Source organism: Perca flavescens, chromosome 3 (assembly GCF_004354835.1).
Source record: "Perca flavescens isolate YP-PL-M2 chromosome 3, PFLA_1.0, whole genome shotgun sequence".
Lineage (NCBI taxonomy): Eukaryota > Metazoa > Chordata > Actinopteri > Perciformes > Percidae > Perca > Perca flavescens.
In genome coordinates, this window is record NC_041333.1 from 40,570,132 (window position 1) to 40,593,211 (window position 23,080).

Below are 23,080 nucleotides of genomic sequence, written 5' to 3' on the forward strand. Positions count from 1 at the left end.
TGATAACATTTAATTTGGCCGAGATATGACATGATATGTGTGTGGTAGCTAGCTAGGAAAATTTGTTTTACAACCCTTTTGAACCATGCGCCCAGCACACGGACCCTTTTTTACCGATGTCATACTAGCAAAAGTGGATATGGACACGCCCTAAACGCACCTGCGCCAGGCGCTTCACACCGTGCGCTTAGATCGTTAAAATAGGACCCTTCATGTTAAAGAACGAACAGCTGAGCGTCTGTACCTGGGTCGCCAAAATTCCCCCGATCGCCTGGATCTCCTTTGCATCCGCTCTGTCCTGGACTGCCGTTAAAACCAGGTTCTCCAAAATCTCCTTGAGGTCCAAGAGGTCCTGCAGGGAGTGAAAAAAAACCTGATTCATCCAGAAACTCACATTTTCACTCACCTCAACTTCTCTGTTAGGAGTCAAATGTCACCAACATAGAGATACAATAGAGTGGTTTTGTTTTACTGGCTGTGTATTCAATCTATCTTTAGTGTCTTTTTCAGCGCTTCAGAAGCAGATGATCACCTGAGGGCCCGAAGTCTCCAGGAGGGCCCCTGTTTCCAGGTGGACCATAACAACCAACCGACTCTCCTTCATCACCTGAGACACAAATACAAACGTTACAAACCAACCTGCCCAGTTAAAGGGCCATTAACCTGGACCCTATATATTTTTTATGACATGTCAGCATGTCTGCGTGAAAAAGGTCTATACCTAGCAGTCGGCAATGGAAAAAGCTGCAATTAAACATTAAATCATAAATTAGCATCCACTAAAAGACAGACTCAGATTATTAGTCTGAGTGTCTGAGAAAATTATACAGAGATAGACCTTTTAGTTAAAGAGTAAGATCCTTTTAGTTTAACATGAAACAGCATGCTAAAAGTCCTGATTATTTACATGGAGTCTGGTGGAGATATGCTGGCTCTATACACGCTAAAAGTCCTGATTATTTACATGGAGTCTGGTGGAGATATGCTGGCTCTATACACGCTAAAAGTCCTGATTATTTACATGGAGTCTGGTGGAGATATGGTGGCTCTATACACGCTAAAAGTTCTGATTATTTACATGGAGTCTGGTGGAGATATGCTGGCTCTATACACGCTAAAAGTCCTGATTATTTACATGGAGTCTGGTGGAGATATGCTGGCTCTATACACGCTAAAAGTCCTGATTATTTACATGGAGTCTGGTGGAGATATGCTGTCTCTATACACGCTAAAAGTCCTGATTATTTACATGGAGTCTGGTGGAGATATGCTGGCTCTATACACGCTAAAAGTCCTGATTATTTACATGGAGTCTGGTGGAGATATGCTGGCTCTATACACGCTAAAAGTCCTGATTATTTACATGGAGTCTGGTGGAGACAAATTACTTGATGTCTTTTGTATGAAATGTTTTAAAGGGGTTAGTTGCACAGTTTACAAAGTTGAATATCAGTGAAGGAATCAGGACACAACCCTTCATATCTTTTTGTATTTCATTTATGAAAGGGTTGAAGTCTTGGTGGTGGGTTAGGGTTAGGGGTTACCTTTGGGTCCATCACATCCTTGGCGACCAGGTTCTCCATCCCTCCCTGGACATCCCTCGTTACCCTGCATCCAAAAACAAACACATCAACAATGTATTTCTGAATATTTACTGCAACATGTCCTGAACAAAAAGATCAAAATACTGGCTGATAGCTAGCTTAAACATACCGTCAGATAATATTTACAGATTACCAACCGTACACAATGTTAATGACTTTGTGTGTGTGTTTGTGTGTGTGTGTGTGTGTGTGTGTGTGTGTGTGTGTGTGTCTGTCTGTGCGGGATCTCGCACAGAGCACGGCATCTATTGCCGGAAGAGACTACCGGTAAAGTAGTGAAGAAGCGAGAGAACAGAAGAAGAGATCAACGAAATGGCAGAGTTTGAGGTTAGCATCGAACGTGACGATGGGTGGCTCAATTTCGTAGGTCGCCCGTACCTATTCGTCCCTAAATACACGGACGAGGAGCTACAACTAATGGAGGAGAATCTGAGAGCTAGCGAGATAACAGCGCTAGCGGTAGCAGCAGAGAGTAGAAGCCATCAGGCAAGTGTTATTTAAAGTGTACATAACCTATTTGTACTAATGTAGAAGTTTGGTATCATTCCGGGCATTATTAGTGGGGTAATTTACGAGATACACAGTTGGTTCCATTAGCGCCTGTACTAAGCCATTCGGCTGATAGCACTAACTCGCCCAATGTTAGACCGAGGCAAAAAAGCTTCTGGGGGGTTGTTTGGCTCAAGGTCATGGTGCTAAGTAGCCTGGCTCCGCCCTACGTACTTCCGCTCAATTTTCATTCAATGGACCAGAGTCTGGTAGGACCAGGCTAGAGTACCAGAGTCTGGTAGGACCAGGCTAGTGTACCAGAGTCTGGTAGGACCAGGCTAGTGTACCAGAGTCTGGTAGGACCAGGCTAGTGTACCAGAGTCTGGTAGGACCAGGCTAATGTACCATAGACTGGTAGGACCAGGCTAGTGTACCAGAGTCTGGTAGGACCAGGCTAGTGTACCAGAGTTTGGTAGGACCAGGCTAATGGACCAGAGTCTGGTAGGACCAGGCTAGTGTACCAGAGTCTGGTAGGACCGGGCTAGTGGACCAGAGTCTGGTAGGACCAGGCTAGTGTACAAGAGTCTGGTAGGACCAGGCTAATGGATCAGAGTCTGGTAGGACCAGGCTAGTGGACCAGAGTCTGGTAGGACCAGGCTAGTGTACCAGAGTCTGGTAGGACCAGGCTAATGGACCAGAGTCTGGTAGAACCAGGCTAGTGTACCAGAGTCTGGTAGGACCAGGCTAATGGACCAGAGTCTGGTAGGAGCAGGCTAGTGTACCAGAGTCTGGTAGGACCAGGCTAGTGTACCAGAGTCTGGTAGGACCAGGCTAATGGACCAGAGTCTGGTAGGACCAGGCTAGTGTACCAGAGTCTGGTAGGACCAGGCTAATGGACCAGAGTCTGGTAGGACCAGGCTAGTGTACCAGAGTCTGGTAGGACCAGGCTAATGGACCAGAGTCTGGTATGACCAGGCTAGTGTACCAGAGTCTGGTAGGACTAGGCTAATGGACCAGAGTCTGGTAGGACCAGGCTAGTGTACCAGAGTCTGGTAGGACCAGGCTAGTGTACCAGAGTCTGGTAGGACTAGGCTAATGGACCAGAGTCTGGTAGGACCAGGTTAGTGTACCAGAGTCTGGTAGGACCAGACTAGTGTATCAGAGTCTGGTAGGACCAGGCTAATGGACCAGAGTCTGGTAGGACCAGGCTAGTGTACCAGAGTCTGGTAGGACTAGGCTAATGGACCAGAGTCTGGTAGGACCAGGCTATTGGACCAGAGTCTGGTAGGACCAGGCTAGTGTACCAGAGTCTGGTAGGACCAGGCTAATGGACCAGAGTCTGGTAGGACCAGGCTAGTGTCCCAGAGTCTGGTAGGACCAGGCTAGTGTACCAGAGTCTGGCAGGACTAGGCTAGTGTACCAGAGTCTGGTAGGACCAGGCTAGTGTACCAGAGTCTGGTAGAACCAGGCTAGTGTACCAGAGTCTGGTAGGACTAGGCTAATGGACCAGAGTCTGGTAGGACCAGGTTAGTGTACCAGAGTCTGGTAGGACCAGACTAGTGTATCAGAGTCTGGTAGGACCAGGCTAATGGACCAGAGTCTGGTAGGACCAGGCTAGTGTACCAGAGTCTGGTAGGACCAGGCTAGTGTACCAGAGTCTGGTAGGACTAGGCTAATGGACCAGAGTCTGGTAGGACCAGGCTAGTGTCCCAGAGTCTGGTAGGACCAGGCTAGTGTACCAGAGTCTGGCAGGACTAGGCTAATGGACCAGAGTCTGGTAGGACCAAGCTAGGTGCAAAGGACCCTAGGGTGAAATTACTCCAAACCCTCCCTTTAAACCAATCCTTCTTTCCTCTGGAGCCTGTTTCTTATCTTTCTACACTCACGTCATCTAAGTGAATGGAGCGATTGTTAGAAAATGTATGAGTATATGTCCTTGTGTTTCTCATTAAACCTTAATCATTGTGTTGTCTTCCTGTCAACTTTTAATTTTTGTGGGTCAAAATTTAAAATTAAATATTTTTTTATAGCTTCGGTCGTTTTTTTCTGTTTTTTTTTTAACATTTTGTCAATTTTCCTGATGTTTTTGTCACTTTTTTTCCAACATTTGTCACTTCTCCCTGCGTTTTTCAAGCTTTTACAACGATTTTGTCACTTTTTTCAATGTCTTTGTCGATTTCTTCTGCACTTTATTTGAAGTTTTCGTTTTTTCCCACGTTTGTGAAGCTTTTTTCATGACATTTTTTGTCACTTTTTTCAACGTTCTTTTATCATTTCTTTTTTCAAATGCTATAAATTTGAATAAAACACCCAAATTCAATAAAAGAATTGAACTGATCATATATTTTACTTGTAAAGAGCGTTGTAGGAAACCATCAACGTTATTTTTCTTTTTTGACAATTTGGTTGAAAGAAACCCAAATTTTTGATATAGAAACGTTTTGAAAATGGGTCAAATTTTCTTTAATGTTTTCAGAGAACTTGTTACTGCTTTTTTTAAGACTCAACTCACAGATGCCTGCATTATCTCTGATTATAAAGTCTTTCTATGTTACCAGATCTCCGGACTCCCCGGGGAAGCCGATGAATCCTGGTGGTCCCGTACGTCCAGGTGGTCCCGGAGGTCCCGGTTGGCCACAGGGCCCGGGGGGTCCTTTGAGTCCTACGACACCTGGGGGTCCGTTGAAGCCTGGACCGCCCGGCTTACCGGTGGCTCCTAGCGCACCTTTATTTCCTGTAGAGATGGTAAGTGTTTGGTGTTAAAAGACCAGCTTTACGGTGTCACAGAGAAGCGGACTGCATCATGGGAAATCAACAGCGTTACAAACCAGCTAATGAGAATGTGACACGGATAATAGTGCATGCAGAAGTGTTAACCCCGCCCCCTGCTAAATCAGTAATTTAATTTTCTGATAATCTTGACACTGTCACGGTGTAGAGAAGGTTTGGACCCAAACACAGAAACTTGACAGAGACAAGACGTGACAGACACTATGATGGAACTAAACCTGACACGTTATAAGTCACAGTAATAACGACCAATTTGACACAATGTTCTAACATTCAGCAATTTCAGTTGCTTACGTTTCAATTTGGGTTCTAATCTGCGCCATGAAATGACCAACTTCTTCTCTGGGGACTACCAACAAAGGTCCCATGACATGCTGCTTTTTGGATGCTTTTATATACTGTAGACCTTAGTGGTCCTCTAATACTGTATCTGAAGTCTCTTTAATATAGACCTTAGTGGTCCCCTAATACTGTATCTGAAGTCTCTTTAATATAGACCTTAGTGGTCCCCTAATACTGTATCTGAAGTCTCTTTAATATAGACCTTAGTGGTCCCCTAATACTGTATCTGAAGTCTCTTTTATATAGACCTTAGTGGTCCCCTAATACTGTATCTGAAGTCTCTTTTATATAGACCTTAGTGGTCCCCTAATACTGTATCTGAAGTCTCTTTTATATAGACCTTAGTGGTCCCCTAATACTGTATCTGAAGTCTCTTTTATATAGACCTTAGTGGTCCCCTAATACTGTATCTGAAGTCTCTTTAATATAGACCTTAGTGGTCCCCTAATACTGTATCTGAAGTCTCTTTAATATAGACCTTAGTGGTCCCCTAATACTGTATCTGAAGTCTCTTTTATATAGACCTTAGTGGTCCCCTAATACTGTATCTGAAGTCTCTTTTATATAGACCTTAGTGGTCCCCTAATACTGTATCTGAAGTCTCTTTTATATAGACCTTAGTGGTCCCCTAATACTGTATCTGAAGTCTCTTTTATATAGACCTTAGTGGTCCCCTAATACTGTATCTGAAGTCTCTTTAATATAGACCTTAGTGGTCCCCTAATACTGTATCTGAAGTCTCTTTAATATAGACCTTAGTGGTCCCCTAATACTGTATCTGAAGTCTCTTTTATATAGACCTTAGTGGTCCCCTAATACTGTATCTGAAGTCTCTTTTATATAGGCCTTAGTGGTCCCCTAATACTGTATCTGAAGTATCTTTTATATAGACCTTAGTGGTCCCCTAATACTGTATCTGAAGTCTCTTTTATATAGGCCTTAGTGGTCCCTAATACTGTATCTGAAGTATCTTTTATATAGACCTCAGTGGTCCCCTAATACTGTATCTGAAGTCTCTTTTATATAGGCCTTAGTGATCCCCTAATACTGTATCTGAAGTCTCTTTTATATAGACCTTAGTGGTCCCCTAATACTGTATCTGAAGTCTCTTTTATATAGGCCTTAGTGGTCCCCTAATACTGTATCTGAAGTCTCTTTTATATAGACCTTAGTGGTCCCCTAATACTGTATCTGAAGTCTCTTTTATATAGGCCTTAGTGGTCCCCTAATACTGTATCTGAAGTCTCTTTTATATAGACCTTAGTGGTCCCCTAATACTGTATCTGAAGTCTCTTTTATATAGGCCTTAGTGGTCCCCTAATACTGTATCTGAAGTCTCTTTTATATAGACCTTAGTGGTCCCCTAATACTGTATCTGAAGTCTCTTTTATATAGGCCTTAGTGGTCCCCTAATACTGTATCTGAAGTCTCTTTTATATAGACCTTAGTGGTCCCCTAATACTGTATCTGAAGTCTCTTTTATATAGACCTTAGTGGTCCCCTAATACTGTATCTCAAGTCTCTTTTTTATAGGCCTTAGTGGTCCCCTAATACTGTATCTGAAGTATCTTTTATATAGACCTTAATGGTCCCCTAATACTGTATCTGAAGTCTCTTTTATATAGACCTTAGTGGTCCCCTAATACTGTATCTGAAGTCTCTTTTATATAGACCTTAGTGGTCCCCTAATACTGTATCTGAAGTCTCTTTTATATAGACCTTAGTGTTCCCCTAATACTGTATCTGAAGTTTCTTTTATATAGACCTTAGTGGTCCCCTAATACTGTATCTGAAGTCTCTTTTATATAGACCTTAGTGTTCCCCTAATACTGTATCTGAAGTCTCTTTTATATAGACCTTAGTGTTCCCCTAATACTGTATCTGAAGTCTCTTTTATATAGACCTTAGTGGTCCCCTAATACTGTATCTGAAGTCTCTTTTATATAGACCTTAGTGGTCCCCTAATACTGTATCTGAAGTCTCTTTCCAGTTCCACAATGAGCTTTCCTTAGGATGTGCCATTTCTGTGTCTGTAGCTATTGAGGAGGAGAGAGAGGGGGGGAGAGGTGGAGCATGGGGGTGTGGTCTTGACCAACTACCACTTTGCTCGTTTGAAAGCCATGATGTCTCTCTCTCTCATGGGTGGGCCAAATTCTCTGGGCGGGCAAAGCAGAGAAAGGGGAGGTAACCTTGCTCCTTATGACCTCATAAGGAGAAGATTCCTGATTGGCCCATCTGAGCTTTCATTTTCTCAAAGGCAGAGCAGGATACCCAGGGCTCGGTTTACACCTATCAGCATTTCTAGCCACTGGGGGACCATAGGCAGGCTGGGGGAACTCATATTAATGTTAAAAAATCTCATTAAGTGACATTGTCATGCCATGGGACCTTTAAACTTCACATGCGTCTCCTGCTCTCTCTCTCAGATAGATCAGATAGAGACTCAGCCAAAAGGCGGGAGTCTGGCACAACCTCCTCTGATTGGCCAACACTACGTTTCTGTTGACCGTTTCCTTGACGGGGTTACAGGTGCGTAGCATCGGCGACAGACACACAGGATATTAAACTTTAAAAATGGGCCAAATTTGACCCAAGGACAACAGGAGGGGTTAAAGATTTACATTTTTACTGTAAAAGCATATTGGTTCCAAATATCGGTTTCGGTTACTACTAATAATCGGTATCGGTCGATCCCTTATAGCCACTGCACACAGCTCCCTGACACTATGGTAACAGCTCTGACCTCGTGGTCCAGGAAAGCCGATGATGCCGGGGGGTCCTTCTGGTCCTCTCGGTCCTTTGATGGGGTTAAATTCGGTGTCTCCTTGGGGGCCCAGGGCGCCTTTAGAGCCTGCAGAGGCACACACAGTATGATCAGTTTATCAGTGACAACTTGTTTCATAATCCAAAATGTTTCAGATGTGAGACATTTCCCCATTAACAAGGTTTCTGCAGGTTTCACCAAGTCAAATGTAAGACTTTTTAAAGACCTTTTTAAGACCATTATGAATGACATTTAAGACCTATATCGCGAACATCATAAAAGGCCGATGTCAGAGTGCGGAAACATTGTCTGAAACAACTCCCTTTGGCATTATAGGACCGGTGTCTAGATTGGCTGAAATATAAGTTGCATATTGGTGTAATTTGTAGTCGTAATACAGCGGATTATAATTGGACAAGTGACAGATAGAACTACAACACAACAGAATTAAAAACAAACATTGTAAAGCGCTGCGGGAACATTTCAATGAGCATTAGAGGTAAGGGAGATTAAGACCTATTTAAAATTATTTAGATTAGATTCAACTTTATTGCCATTGCACAAGTAAGGACAACCAGTACAACCAAATGCAGTTTGACATCTAACTTGTAACCAGTAGTAGTAACCAGTAATGCAATCATTAAGTGTTTTTTTCTTTATAGCAGTGCTTAAAATAGACCTAAAACACAGAATGCAGTATGATCATGTTAGTCCATTATTAAAGGTGCCCTGCCACACAAAAATGAAATTGGTGCCCAAATGACTGATGTGAAAAAAATCTTCCAAGCTGTAACCATCAGCTGTAACCAAGGCTGAAATGTAACCTTCTGGGTTTGGTGATGGTGATTTCGGGGCTGTTTCATGTTAAACTAAAAGGATCTTACTCTTTAACTAAAAGGTCTATCTCTGTAGGGATCCATCCCATAATGTTGTCAGACACTTAGAATAATAATCTGAGTCTGTCAGCAGCAACAACAGAACTTTTAGTGGACTCTAACTGCTGCTGAACATTAGTCCGTTAACGTTACATTACAGCTTGTTTCTTGCTTAATTCTGGGCCACTTTTGAAGATTGTCGTTCCCATCAGTCACTCAGACACAGAAACATGGGAACATAGAGTCCAGGTTGAAAAATACAGACGTTACCCTTTAAATAACAGTTTGACTTTGAATCATTCTATATATTAACACTGAGTATTGCTCGGTGTTTACCTTTCTCTCCTTTCGGGCCCCCACATCCTGGATTTCCGTCTCGCCCGTTAAACCCTCTCTCCCCCTTGCTCCCAAGGGCTCCGAGTGTCCCGGTCCGCCCAGGGACCCCCGGCCGTCCGTCCTGGCCCCGCAGGCCCATCAGACCTGAAATAGACGGTTAGTATTAGAGCCCGACCAATAAAGGATTTTTAAGGTCGATATCGATACACATATTTGGTGATTTAAAAATCCGATATATCGGCCGATATATATATATCCTGAAATGCGTAACAGATTTAGTTAGTTTTTTGTAGTTATTTATGAGTCCTCACTAAAATAATATGACAACGCAGTTTAAAAATGAACTTTAAACAGAGGAACATCAAAACATATTGAAGTTCTGATAACTAAAATGTATAAAAATAGAAACTTAAGATATAAAACTTAAAGTCCTTTGAACAAAAAACACAATAACAACAACGTTACCAGTATTAATAGACTTGGTAAGCTTCATAAATATAACTTTGAACAAGACTGAAAATAAAAATAAAGAACCTTGTTAACACTCATAACATGGTTGAAGGGTTTTGTCCGTTTTTATTTTTTAAATATTCATTTCTCGGCCAATATAAATGCCGATACCGATAGTTTTGAAAATGCCTAATATCCATTATATCGGTCGGGCTCTAGTTAGTATGTGTGTTAACTAGAGGTGTTGAAATTAATCAAATAATTGATGCATCGAATCGGGGACATGGACAAATACGCCAAATCGATAATCGGGCGGCTCATAACTGATTTTTTTTGTTTACAATTTAATGTAGGCTGTTTACATATTCTGGTATATTTTGCACATTCAGGAAGTGCCATGTGCTCAGTACTGTATAGTTTTATGTATCCAGTTTATTTAGTATTAGTGCACTGCAGAATGTTTGGTTTTTGAAGCTTGAAAAGCTATGAATTAAATATCCTACATGGCTTTAATAGAAAAATTTATTTGACGCATCGTGATGCATCAAGATATCGAATCGGATTGAATCGCTGACATGATAATTGTTATCGAATCGGGAGATCAGTGAAGATTCACACATCTAGTGTTAACCTGTGTCGTCAGGAAACATTTAAACACAGGTGTGCTGGTGGGATGAGCTCACCTTTCTGACCATCGAACCCCGGTGCTCCTGAGTCTCCACAGGGGCCAGAGGAGCCCTGGGGACCACGGTATCCTAGCAAACCTGGAGAGCCCGGTTTCCCTTTAAAGCCTTTAGGGCCAGAACCTGGAGGACCGTCCTCTCCAACCAGACCTTTCTCCCCCGCACAACCTAAAGAGAAATGATGATGATGACACCACAGAAAGTGCAATGTAATGTAAGTAAAGTACAGTCAGAGACAGTTTAGAAAAAAGGTACTTTCTGGTCTCTGTGTCCCGTGGGTTTCCCCACTGCCATAAAATGGTAAATAAATGCTAAACAAACAGGGGAAATCAGATGTCCAGAATGTCCAATAACTGGCTACAGCCAGGGTGAAGAAGTCAGAAAGTTTAGCTGTTTGCTAACACGTTAGCATCAACTTCTACATAAAATACGTTAGATGTCGCATTTACGGCTTGTTCTGCTTGTTTTTGTGCATAAATTAAACCAAAATCTACTGGCCCGTCCAGTTTAACAACAAGTAGAACTATTCAGAGGTTATTGGACCCGTCCAGTTTAACAACAAGTAGAACTATTCAGAGGTTACTGGACCCGTCCAGTTTAACAACAAGTAGAACTATTCAGAGGTTACTGGACCCGTCCAGTTTAACAACAAGTAGAACTATTCAGAGGTTATTGGACCCGTCCAGTTTAACAAGTAGAACTATTCAGAGGTTATTGGACCCGTCCAGTTTAACAAGTAGAACTATTCAGAGGTTATTGGACCCGTCCAGTTTAACAAGTAGAACTATTCAGAGGTTATTGGACCCATCCAGTTTAACAAGTAGAACTATTCAGAGGTTATTTGACCCGTCCGGTTTGACTACACATACTGTTGTGTTGATGGAGTTTATTGGCAAAACGTTCGCTTTCTTCCGAGTCGACTATTAAACCAACAGCTCCACCAAAAACATCACTGCGGTGGGTCCGTTCTAATTGTACAACGTTCAACTGTCAGCTCATCGTTGTTGTTCAAACAGACCTGCCCCCACTGCTAAAAAAAAATACTAAAGGAAATACTAAAGTGTGTATCGTTTCAAACCATCAGGGCAGAGTACAATGAGCTATATTTAGTATTAGAGAATCTTTGGTACGGTAAAGTGAGGTAAAATAATGTAAAGTAAAGTTTGGTGGGCATTTTTAGGAGCCAGAGTTTACCTCCCACTCACAAACACACACACACACACACACACACACACACACAAGAGCCAGAGTTTACCTGGGGATCCTATGCGTCCCTGAGGGCCTAAACGGCCCATGTGACCAGGTTTTCCTGCATCACAGAAGTCAGATGCGGGCCCCTGGGGGCCGGTTGGTCCCGGGATCCCGTCCTGTCCTGTCTGGCCCTTTGGTCCGGGGCCCCCAGACAGACCCAGGAGTCCTAGACAAACAGGAAACAATTCTGAATATATAATTTCATATTTGACCAGTGTTGTAATGTAACGAAGTACAAAGACTTCGTTACTGTACTTAAGTAGAATTTTCACATATCTGTACTTTACTTTGTTATTTATATTTCTGGAAACTTTTACTTTTACTCCACTCCATTTCTTATTTTAAGATAATTTTTTGGGAGCTTTTTCCCTTTATTAGATAGTGACAGTGGATATACATGAAAGGGGGAGAGAGATGAGGGATGATATGCAGCAAAGGGCAGTAGGTCGGATTCGAACCCGCGCCGCTGCAAAGGACTCAGCCTACATATGTACACACACACACACACACACACACACACACACACAAACACACACACATGCACAACTTTTCAACCTCTTTTGCTGTTTTTACAGTTCGGTATGACACTTAAATAACTTTCTATCACTCCAAAAGTCACCAGCACAGACACATTGAGTATGTTTACATGCACACCAATATTCCTCTATTATTCCGAATATGACAATATTCGGAATTTGATACAGGTCATGTCCAGAGCATATTCTAGTTGGATATTCATAATAATATATAAGGCCTTTTTCCGAATATAGCATTTTAAGATTAAGACGTGTGATATTCTGGTATTATTCTGGTTTTAGAGGTATTTTTGGGACATGTATGCAGCGCATTCAGAATATCTCAATCTGGGTTTTTACCGCAGTTTACGGCCTCTTAATAAAAACAGTCCATTTACATTTACACAAACCAGGCACGGCGTTATGGGTGGGCCTGACGGGCCTAGGCCCACCCACTTTTCAACAGGCCCACCCAAAACATTTCCTCAAAAAACATTAATTAATTAATATATTATAATTTGGTGAAGAATTATTAAAAATCTGCAAATAATCTCATAATTTGTGCTAAAATTGTCTAAATGTTTAGTTTTCAAAAACAATTAAAAAAAAAACTGGTCATGTCTATTTTTATATTTCTGCGCAAGTTCAGCAGACTGTGAGGTTCGGATCAGATGTAGCTTGTAGGTATGCTAGGCTAGGCTAGGCTAGGCTAGGCTAGCTCCCAGTGATCTGAGAGTGTGAAAATCATTTCCAGTAAAGGACAAGGTTGCAACAGTCGTTGTTTAGGTACCTTAAACGTGCACGAACAGTATCAGAGTCATCGCTGCAACCAGGAGATGAAGGAGAGCTTTTAATTGTGTAGGACCGCCAGAGGATAACAGTAAGGTATGTGGCTACTCTGCCTGTATTGTATTATGTCGTTATATGAGAAATATGGATTAAAATAATCAATTCATAACCCGCTACAGAGCTGCAGGGGCAGTTCTATTTCTATAACAGCTTGTTACTGTTGTCAAGTTGTTGTTCCCTCATGGTTTTCTCTTGTTATGGCCAATAATGCTTTAGGGCTATTAATGCGATTTATTTATTTTTGTTAAACATGTTTATAACATGAATCATCACACTAAAGTAAGGAAATAACTTGAGTCTTGTTTTACATGACAGATGACGTTGTCAATGAACACGTTCTGTGGCCGAGTATTGATTGAAACTGTCGGGCAGTGTTGTTGATCTGTATATTGTTGAAAACTTAAAACAATTGAAAAGAATTGTGAAATATTTGGCCTCATGTTATACGAGCAGAACTAAACTATGTTTTGGGGAAATATTAGATTCCTGACCACTTTTACAGTCTATAGGCCTGAGGTTAGGAGAGATGCGCTATAGCACAGCCAGGTATGGTGGTAATGGAGATTCCAAAACGCTGTCTCTTGGGCAGAACCAAGGAGAGCAATTGCGGATAGGTCTGTCTTTTGCACCGAAACTTTTTACAATGCAACAACATATAAATAGCATCAAGCTATTATAATCTTTATTATGTAAGCACATATAATATATATAATATAACAGTATATTATCCAGTCATTTGTATTAGGTTAAACAGGGATTTGATAACGTTTTTAATTTAAGGCCCACCCACAATTGGTCTGGCCCATCCAAAACTGGAATCCTGGTGCCTGACACAAACCAACCAACCAGTTTGCAAGGGTGCAGACCCGATAAGAAGGAGAAACACAGCTACGTTTAAACACTATCAAAGACTTGGATATCAACAGGTTTTTGGATATAAGCTGACCTTTTCAAGAAGCTGGCTGAAGGAATGAAAGAGAGACGCTGTGTTCAGACGCTCCCACAAGTCCTCCACCGCTGGAACACTTTGAAAAAATCTTACTTTGCACGGCTGCATGTAAATCGGAATATTAGTGGAATATTCATTTCCATTAGCCATGTAAACAGCTTAGTCGGAATATCGTCTTTTTCGGAATAAGGGCAAAAACCAGATATTATGTGCATGTATACATAGTCAGTGATGTCAGACTTTGGATTGGATGTTTAAGTTCAGAAATTCAAGTTCAGAAACTAAGTGTTTGTTTTTTTACTTTTAATAATTAAGTACATTTAATATCAGAAAATTACTTTTGATACTTAAGTACAGTAAATATCAAATACTTTAAAACTTTTACTCAAGTAACATTCTTAAAGGTGAATTTAACTTCCACCAAAGTCCTTTTCTGGTAACATACTTTTACTCAAGTATTGCTTTCAAGTACTGTATAGAAGACTACATTTGACCTTTTTGGGGAACTTCTCAGATTTTCTTTTAGCTGCTTTTATTCTAATGAAAAACATGGTTTTTTTTAGCACTAAAACCAGCACAGAACAGTTGGTGAACTGATGAGCATGAGTACTCCACCTGGTGGTCCATCGCTGCCGGGTTGGCCGGGGACTCCTTTTGGTCCCTGAGAGCCTGGTCTCCCCGGGAAGCCGATGGGTCCTGAGGGCCCAACAATAGAGTCTCCCACTGGGCCTCTGAGTCCAGGAGAGCCTGGGAGCCCCGGAGAGCCTGGTATACACACAGAACATACCGTAAAACACAGCTGATACTGACTGGCTTTTTGTTATTTATCCAAATCATCTGAATCCCCATCTGTAGAGTCCAGTCCAGACCAAAGATTATTGCCGAGACGAGTTCAAACTTGCAATGCTCCGGTTTGCAGCGTTCTAAAAGCTGCCAGTTTACACCAACGAAACGAGTGCATCATCTGCATAGAAACAACTCTGTACTACAGTTCTAACTCCTATTTTGTAGCTGGATATAATTTGTAGTGTCTTAAAATATGTATTAGGATAGTGATAGTGAGATACTTGCTGCGGAGCGGAGTTCATGTGCCAGAAGAAGTTAAGGAGAAAACACAAGACTTTCACCCAGGAAACAGGTGTTCATGTCCTGAAGAAGTTAAGGAGAAAAAACAAGACTTTCACCCAGGAAACAGGTGTTCATGTCCTGAAGAAGGTAAGGAGAAAACACAAGACTTTCACCCAGGAAACAGGTGTTCATGTCCTGAAGAAGTTAAGGAGAAAACACAAGACTTTCACCCAGGAAACAGGTGTTCCTGTCCTGGAAGAAGTTAAGGAGAAAACACAACACTTTCACCCAGGAAACAGGTGTTCCTGTCCTGGAAGAAGTTAAGGAGAAAACACAAGACTTTCACCCAGGAAACAGGTGTTCATGTCCTGGAGAAGTTAAGGAGAAAACACAAGACTTTCACCCAGGAAACAGGTGTTCATGTCCTGAAGAAGTTTAGGAGAAAACACAAGACTTTCACCCAGGAAACAGGTGTTCATGTCCTGAAGAAGTTAAGGAGAAAACACAAGACTTTCACCCAGGAAACAGGTGTTCATGTCCCGGGAGTACTACTTAAGGGGACAGGTATTTTGACCCAACTCCAATAATTTTTCTATATTTTTAGATAGATTTCTACATCGTAGCTTTGTGTTGGCTGAACTCAACTGTAACGGCCTCTGAAAGGACCATCACCTTACGGTGCTGTGTACCTGGCTTACAGTCACTTTGTCTCAGCTAAATTTAACTGTAAATACTGCATGTGACAGGCGGTAGCTGTAATTTTGTAGGATATCATAAGAATTGTTGCGAGTATGTTTTCATACGACATCATACGAAGCCGGTGGTGTTGTTTCCATTAAAGTATGATTGTTATGTTCAAATCTGCCCAAACAAGTCTCACCAAAAGAAAAAAAAATGATCAATCTGGACTGAACAACACAGGTTAGAAAAACACTTGAATACAGGTTTTCACGTTAAAAGTGGTTGTGGTTCTGCCGACGGCTGACCGTCGGCAGAAAAGTCAGTTGGACTGATCATTCGGCTCCCGTTGCTCCAAAAAGTGCCTCAGAACACACCGACGCCGACTTGAGTCTAAGTTCTGCGCGTGCACGAGACATAATGCGTCTCCATAACAGCAGGAACAGGAAATGACGAACGCGTCACGTGGATCTGGCTTCTCCTGAATTTCAAAGCCAGACCATAATGGTGGCTCGTTCGGAATATGATCTCGTATTTTACGAAAATAGTTCACCGAAACGTGTTTCTGAAAACATTTTAAGCGAGAAATAGGCCGTGCAGCTGCTGAATCTTTGTTTTTTTTGATCGACAAAATCGGTGAGTTTGAAAGATTTTCGTCAGATATTGAGAGGCGTTTGTCACCTTCGTCCCGCTCGTCGAGGGTTAGCACTCCACCAATCAGATTGGTCATTGAGTCTGACTCAACAAGTCAACAAGTCAAATCGGCCCAAATGAAGGCTGACGGATCCTCCGATTGACAACGGCACGACCTTGCCAGACTGTCCGACAACCGATAATTGGGTTGCTGTGTCAGCGCCTAAAAACTACTGATCTTACAGGACTAGTTTAAAGAACAGTTTTTGATTCATAAAGCAAGTCAACATACATGACAGCGTGAGTCATATCACACACAGACAAACAGGTGACGGTACCTGCATCTCCACCGTAACTGAAGCCTTCAGGTCCTTCTTCTCCAGTATCTCCAATGTAACCTGGAGGTCCTGCAGGAGAAGGAGACGATGTATGTAAAGATCACAGGCGTAGATTTGGTAAAGATAAGGTAAAGAAGAGGTGTGATGTGTGTGTGTGGTCCAGGTGTGCTCCGGTACCTTGTCTTCCAGGCGGTCCAGGAAGTCCAGAATGTCCTTTGTCTCCTTTGGCTCCATCAGGTCCAGGTACCCCACGAAAACCTGGACGACCTGGGAGTCCCGTGTAGCCTGATGAGACAGACAGGAGGTCAGACTATAAACTAGTGGTAAAATAGTGGACGTAGCTAGCCTGGATGCCAACCGAACTTAGCCCTGCCCACAACATTTGAGGTCAGGAAGTTCGGTCTGGACTTGAGCCATTGTGGAGCAACTATGCTTGAACCAGAGCTGTTCGGACCAATCAAATTGTCAGGGCAGGCTTTATACGATGATGCACAGATGATCAACAGTACAACATGGAAACTGCCGCCTCTGCCTTTGCTCTGTCTCCGTTGCTCGGATTACTAAGAAGATGGGGTGCTCTGATTGGTTGAAAGGTCTATCTAATTGAGTGCAGAGGCATTTTCTTTCCTGGTTCGGTTGTAACACGCCCCATAATCACAGCCCAATGGAGCAGTATGAGACTCATATTCTGACTAGAGTCTGAGTATGACCACGTCAGGCTAGGACGAAGCAGAAGTGACATCACATTTGTTGATTGCCGTTTTACAGCCTTGAGTTTGCATTTTGGCCTTCCCCATCTTGGCTGGAGCCAGAGGTGATTATGTTTGGACAAATGGGCAGAGCTGGGGAGGATGACAGCCAGAGTTGTTTATGGTTTCAATGGTGCTGTACTAAGCTAAACACTAAAGAGGGAAAGTTGGCGGTTCGGAAGCGAGTCATCCAAAAGGCGTACTGGAGCCATTCATCTGCATCTGCAAACTTTCTCTCAAGGTGCCAGCTAACTCTAGCGGTAGCTAGCTATATGTGGTTGACAGAACTCTAACAAGACGTATTGAGTCAACAGTCGAGAGGGTCAACGTTTAAGATTAAAACACAGAAACCCAAAAAGAAGTAGAGCTCTATTTTAATGTCCCCAGTGTTAGCATGGTCAGCATTGCAAAGCCGCTGTCCTGATGTACAGGTCCTAAAGCATCCCCTGCTTTATCGTTTATCGTTTTAAAATAAATGGGAGCATCATTTACTAAATGATCATCATGCTGTGTTGAAGAAGACTTGATACTAGCGATTGAGACAATAAACTCCTTATGAAAATGTTAACTGAGGTAATAAATCAAGAGCGAAGTAGGCTCATTTTCTTATAGACTTCTGTAGAAACAGTCTGGAGCCGGTGGAGTCGGCCCCTGCTGGAAGTTAGATAGAATGCAGTTTTAAGGAGCTTCAGCGTTGGCTTCACTCTTCAGACCCGGAAGTTGCCGTTAGGTATCCTAGAAATCTAGAGGCACCCTAGCTAGACCCAGGGTCAGTCTAGCAACTCTCCTTTGGCTTGCGAGCTGGAAAAACCAAACTCTAGTCAGGCCAATCACATCATGTATAGAGTCAGTGGGCGGAGCTTAACATAATGACGGCAGAGTTGCGACGGTTCCGCGTGAATTCCCTGCTACTTGGAAATAAAGAAGATGGCTGCTGCTAGCGAACAGCGGTCTTTGGAATCGGCTTTGGACGCGACTTGGTTAAGCAGTTTTGCCGACTGGATTCGGCAAAAGTTGAATCTATCAACTAGCGTTGCTCTGGTTCGTTGTAGCGCTATCATATTGCGTGCAGAGGGAATTTGAAAGACAACTGTTTATCCCGCCCCTCGGATTGAGCCCTGCCAATGGTGAGTTCCCAGACCCAACATCTGGATGTGGGGTTGGCTTGTCAGGCTAGGAGTTTGGGTCAGACAGGTAAGGAGACAGACAGATGTTATAGATTGTGTTTTACCAGCATTTCCAGTGTCTCCTTTCTCTCCAGGGGGGCCAGGGTTTCTGGGTACGCAGGGCAGAGTGTCACCTGCAAGAAGAGGAGGCGTCAAACAGGAAAAAGAGGGGTCAAATTAGAAGTGGGAAGGGTTGGGGGTTTTGGGACAGGTGATCAAAACGTGTTGGAGTTGTTCTTCTGCAGATTTTACACAATCTTAACTTAAAGTTGACTTCTGAACTTGACTTCACCTCTAACCCCCTTTGGCCCTGGTGGACCAAGGATTCCTGGAGGTCCCGGGTCCCCAGGGTTCCCACGCTGTCCTACTGCTCCGGGTACACCTCGCCCCGGGAGACCTGAAGGTCCCAATAACCCCTTTGGCCCTGAGAGTCCTGGGGGGCCTCTATCTCCAGGAAAACTGGGGAAACTTTCACCCTGAAAGATAACAGAGAAGTGCTTGAAAGACGACGACATACATTTGACGCGCCAGATGTCCCTCTCCTTCTTCTCCTTCTGTGTGTTTCCGTTGTCTTCGGGAAACAACAACATACTTTGAGCTAGCGAGCTACACGCTGAAAACGTTTTTATGAAAATTTGGATGGTGCAACAAGGCAGATTTACAAAGATTTATGTTAAGGGCATTTCCTCTCTAACTGGGACAGTTGGGGAGTAGTGTTAATTTCATCAGACAAACTAGACTAAATATGGTCGTCCTTTTTTTCCATGACTAAGACAAGACGATGACGAGGCTGCACCAGTGTCCAAAAACGCGGATTAAGAGTAAATTAACATGCATTATTGTTGACGAAAAAAGACAAGACTAAAATGTTTTGCAAAAAAATAAAAACTAAGAAAGAATCTCTCTTAATTTTCATCTACAATGAACTCTACTTTTTCATCATGAGATAGAATATTCAGCTGTTATGCCATCAAAATATTCTGGATGAGTTCGTGCTGTTGCTGCCGGCCTATGGCTGCAACACGAAACTACGTGGAGCAAGAACACAACACCCATAGACAGTAGCGAACACCAGAGATTTTTGCCAGAGCGCCGAGCACCGAATGCCAACCAAGGAGCACGGACGACATGCTAGGTAGAAGGAAGAGGCTTGATATTTGGTCAAATATTATGTACAGCGATATTGACAGAAAGTCAGAATGTGTCATTATAACTGACGGGAAGCACTGCAGACAAAAAATATCGGGGAAAAACACCTCAAACCTTAAGCGATATCTAAAGGCTTACCAGCCACACATTCAGGTAAGTTAAATTAACGTCTCATAAGCTAATGCTGATTTTAGGCATCTACGCTGTGAATCAACCAGTTAGCTATTGTGTTGCGGCACATACATTATGCAGGTTATATTTCATAGCCATTATACCATTATATAAAATATATTGAGTTTTCTTTTGACTAACACTAGACTAAAATGACAAGACTTTTGGTCGACTAAAACTTGACAAACAAAAAAAGATATGTGCATGACTAAATATGACTAAAACTAATAAGGACATTTGGCACAAGACTAAATAAAAAATAGGTGACAAAATTAACATTATTTGGGACTGATTGGTGGGATTGCTGTGGACGAAGTACACACGGAGATACACTGGTAAGAGCCAATGAGGTTTAACCATGTATCAGCTCATTTAAATAGCTCACGTTACTGGATTGTGTCAACAGATAAATTCAGTTAATATTGTATGTGGCGTTTTCTTTTGCGGGGTGCAAATGTTCCACAAAAACAAGTTCCTTCCTGAGACTATTTAGCAGAGCCACCATTGCCCAAGACCATTTGGATTGGTTTAAAGAAATGCAAACAGTCAGTGGTGTATTCTAATGTATGGCAGTGGGTATACTGTACTCTACATGTATATATATATATATGCACCAGAATGGGACATTGGTGGGGGGCATATCATATTGTGGGGTCTGGGTGTCCTCCACCAGGGACATTTTGAGCGTCAAAGACTTCATTTCCTGCATTCTGATACACTTTTATACACCAAATTACTGTGGAAATACCTTCATTTAGCTAAATAAAGATAAAAAAACACAAATGACAATTCTAAATATGTCAAAAATATAATGGAAGGTAGGTTGATGCGTGTCATTGAGCATTTTTAAGAGGGTATATGGAAATCCTGGAGCTTCCTTAGTGGGTTTTCAAAGTCAGACTCTGTGAGAGCAACCGGAGTCTGACTAACCTGGGGGCCAGGGTTTCCAGGGGCCCCTGGGGGCCCATCAAGTCCTCTTATCCCTGAGAATCCTTGTCTGCCTGCAGGGCCCGGTGGGCCACTGTTTCCTTTCTCACCTGGAGACAAAAGTCCAGACAGAACCATTGATAAACTGACCTTACTAAAGTCACATGAATTTCCCTTTACTCAAGGAGTTAAGGAGAGATGAGACAGGTGAGTAAGGTAAGTATTTAAAGGTCAAACTCACCTTTAAACTCCACCACGGTGAAATATCCCTTCTGACCTTTAAACCCTTTGATACCTGGAAATCCACCAAGACCCTGCAAACAAAACAAATAAATGGATGATCCGATATCGACTGATACAATCCAGATATGGATCTTTTAAGAGGCTTTGGCTTTGACTCACCTGTTGTCCCCGCACTCCTGTGTCTCCAATCAAACCTGATTCTCCTCTCTGCCCCGGGGCCCCCGGGGCTCCAGAAAACCCCGGAGAACCCTGGTAACCCACAGGCCCGGGGAGACCCCTCAGTTCAACTGGGGGGCCACAAGAACAATCGCCAGAACTGCCTGAAATACAGAGATAGATTTCAAAACAGGGATAGAAATGTGACGGCAATATTATGTGGAGTTCCTCAGGGAACCATCCTGGGGCAACTGTTTGTCAAACTGAAACCACCAACCTATAAACAACCAATCAACCAATCAATCAACCAATCTAGATGTCAATTAATCTGTTGTGGTTATGGACATTTCTGTTGCCTGTTTTCATAATTCTGTATGTTTCCTGTTTTGTATATTGATTCTGTGGACTGTGTATATTTTGTTGTGTATATTTCTGTTTCCTGATTTATTGTGATAGTCTGGTTTTCTGTCTTGTCTAGTTTAACTTCCTGTGGTTACTACGCCTTTTTTGATTACTCTCCCTCTCCTAATGTAAATGCACTGTATTTATATAGCGCTTTTCTAGTCTTAACGACTACTCAAAGCGCTTTTACATAGACCATTCACGCACATTCATACGCTGTGGCCAAGGCTGCCGTACAAGGTGCCACCTGCTCATCAGATAAACATTCACACACATTTACACTCCGATTGCGCAGCATCGGGGGCAACTTGGGGTTCAGTATCTTGCCCAAGGACACTTCCGACATGGGACTGCAGGGCCAGGGATCGAACCACCAACCTTCCGATATGCAGCGGCCCTGGTTTCACCTGTTGTATCACCTGTTCATTGTTTGCTCATCACCTCTTGTATTTAGCCTCTTTGTTCCCCTTGTCTCTTGTCAGATCGTTTTGTGTGTTTGCCCCGTCAGTTTGTGTGTGTTTGTGTTGATTCCTATTGTGTCTCCCAGTGTCAGCTCTCGTCGGTTTCTGTGCTTCCCGTTTATTCCTGTTTTTGTACTGTTTTTTTTGGATGCCTTTTGTCTTCCTTTTGGAATTGTTTTTTTGCCTGTTGCATCTCTCAGGACTCCCATTTTTTTCTGTTTTCATCAATACATCTTCAACTTTCTTCTGCCTGCCTGTCTCTCCCTGCATTTGGGTCCTTTAATTCCTTGAACCATAACAGAATCATGTCCAGACACTGACCTTTTAACCCTATGAAGCCCCGGGCCCCCGGGGGCCCCTGTTCACCTGGATCTCCAGAGACTCCTGGGGCGCCAGGAAGACAGTAAGTACCTGAAGAAAAAACAGAAAGTCAGCAGGAGGACAAAAGGAAATGATATGCATTGATTCTTAATCATGGACTGTACTCAAATAGCTGTTTCTACAATATGAGCCATCACTGGACAATATTCTGCACTATGCATATTTATTTATTAATCTCTTTGTGACCTCCAACTGTGCAATATGTCATTTATATTCATCTGTATATCTGTGTTTATATACGGTCTGTTTAAATAAGGGTTTTGATTGTGTTTCTTTTATTACTATTATTCTTATAATTTATGTACATGTTTTCTCCTATGTCTACTTAAAGTGTATTTGTGTTATTCTGATGTGTGTACATTTTGTTCTTTTGAAATGCTGTAGCACAGGAATTTCCCCAGCACGGGATTAATAAAGTCTATCTTAAAAACTGTGGATGTAGCAGAAGTGACGTCACCCATTGATTTGTGTTTGGCAATTTGGTCGTTGCAATCTTGGCATTTTCAAACCAGACGAAACGATTTATGACGAGAGGGCTGAGCTGGTGAGAATGATGCAGCTAAACCAGTTTTCTATGGTTGCAATGACGCTTGCACACTTTATAAGGTTTTTTTTAACATTAATATGAGTTCCCCCAGCCTGTCTATGGTCCCCCAGTGGC

The 23,080-nt window shown here is 42.5% G+C and overlaps 1 protein-coding gene across 1 annotated transcript in view; it reads right to left on the bottom strand.

Moving 5' to 3' along the window:
• The window catches only part of col4a4 (collagen, type IV, alpha 4), a 67,794-nt gene that overhangs the window by 12,774 nt on the left and 31,940 nt on the right, over window positions 1–23,080 (bottom strand). The window contains exons 20-36 of the mRNA XM_028574066.1: window positions 22,360–22,449; window positions 21,179–21,339; window positions 21,018–21,090; window positions 20,780–20,886; window positions 18,822–19,005; window positions 18,595–18,663; window positions 16,792–16,899; window positions 16,615–16,683; window positions 14,513–14,662; window positions 11,589–11,750; window positions 10,334–10,501; window positions 9,201–9,344; window positions 7,969–8,076; window positions 4,649–4,827; window positions 1,545–1,608; window positions 533–607; window positions 245–352 (exon numbers count right to left, since the gene is read on the bottom strand). Coding sequence (XP_028429867.1) covers window positions 245–352; window positions 533–607; window positions 1,545–1,608; window positions 4,649–4,827; window positions 7,969–8,076; window positions 9,201–9,344; window positions 10,334–10,501; window positions 11,589–11,750; window positions 14,513–14,662; window positions 16,615–16,683; window positions 16,792–16,899; window positions 18,595–18,663; window positions 18,822–19,005; window positions 20,780–20,886; window positions 21,018–21,090; window positions 21,179–21,339; window positions 22,360–22,449 — 2,019 coding nt within the window. The remainder of the gene's footprint in view (window positions 1–244; window positions 353–532; window positions 608–1,544; window positions 1,609–4,648; window positions 4,828–7,968; window positions 8,077–9,200; window positions 9,345–10,333; window positions 10,502–11,588; window positions 11,751–14,512; window positions 14,663–16,614; window positions 16,684–16,791; window positions 16,900–18,594; window positions 18,664–18,821; window positions 19,006–20,779; window positions 20,887–21,017; window positions 21,091–21,178; window positions 21,340–22,359; window positions 22,450–23,080) is intronic.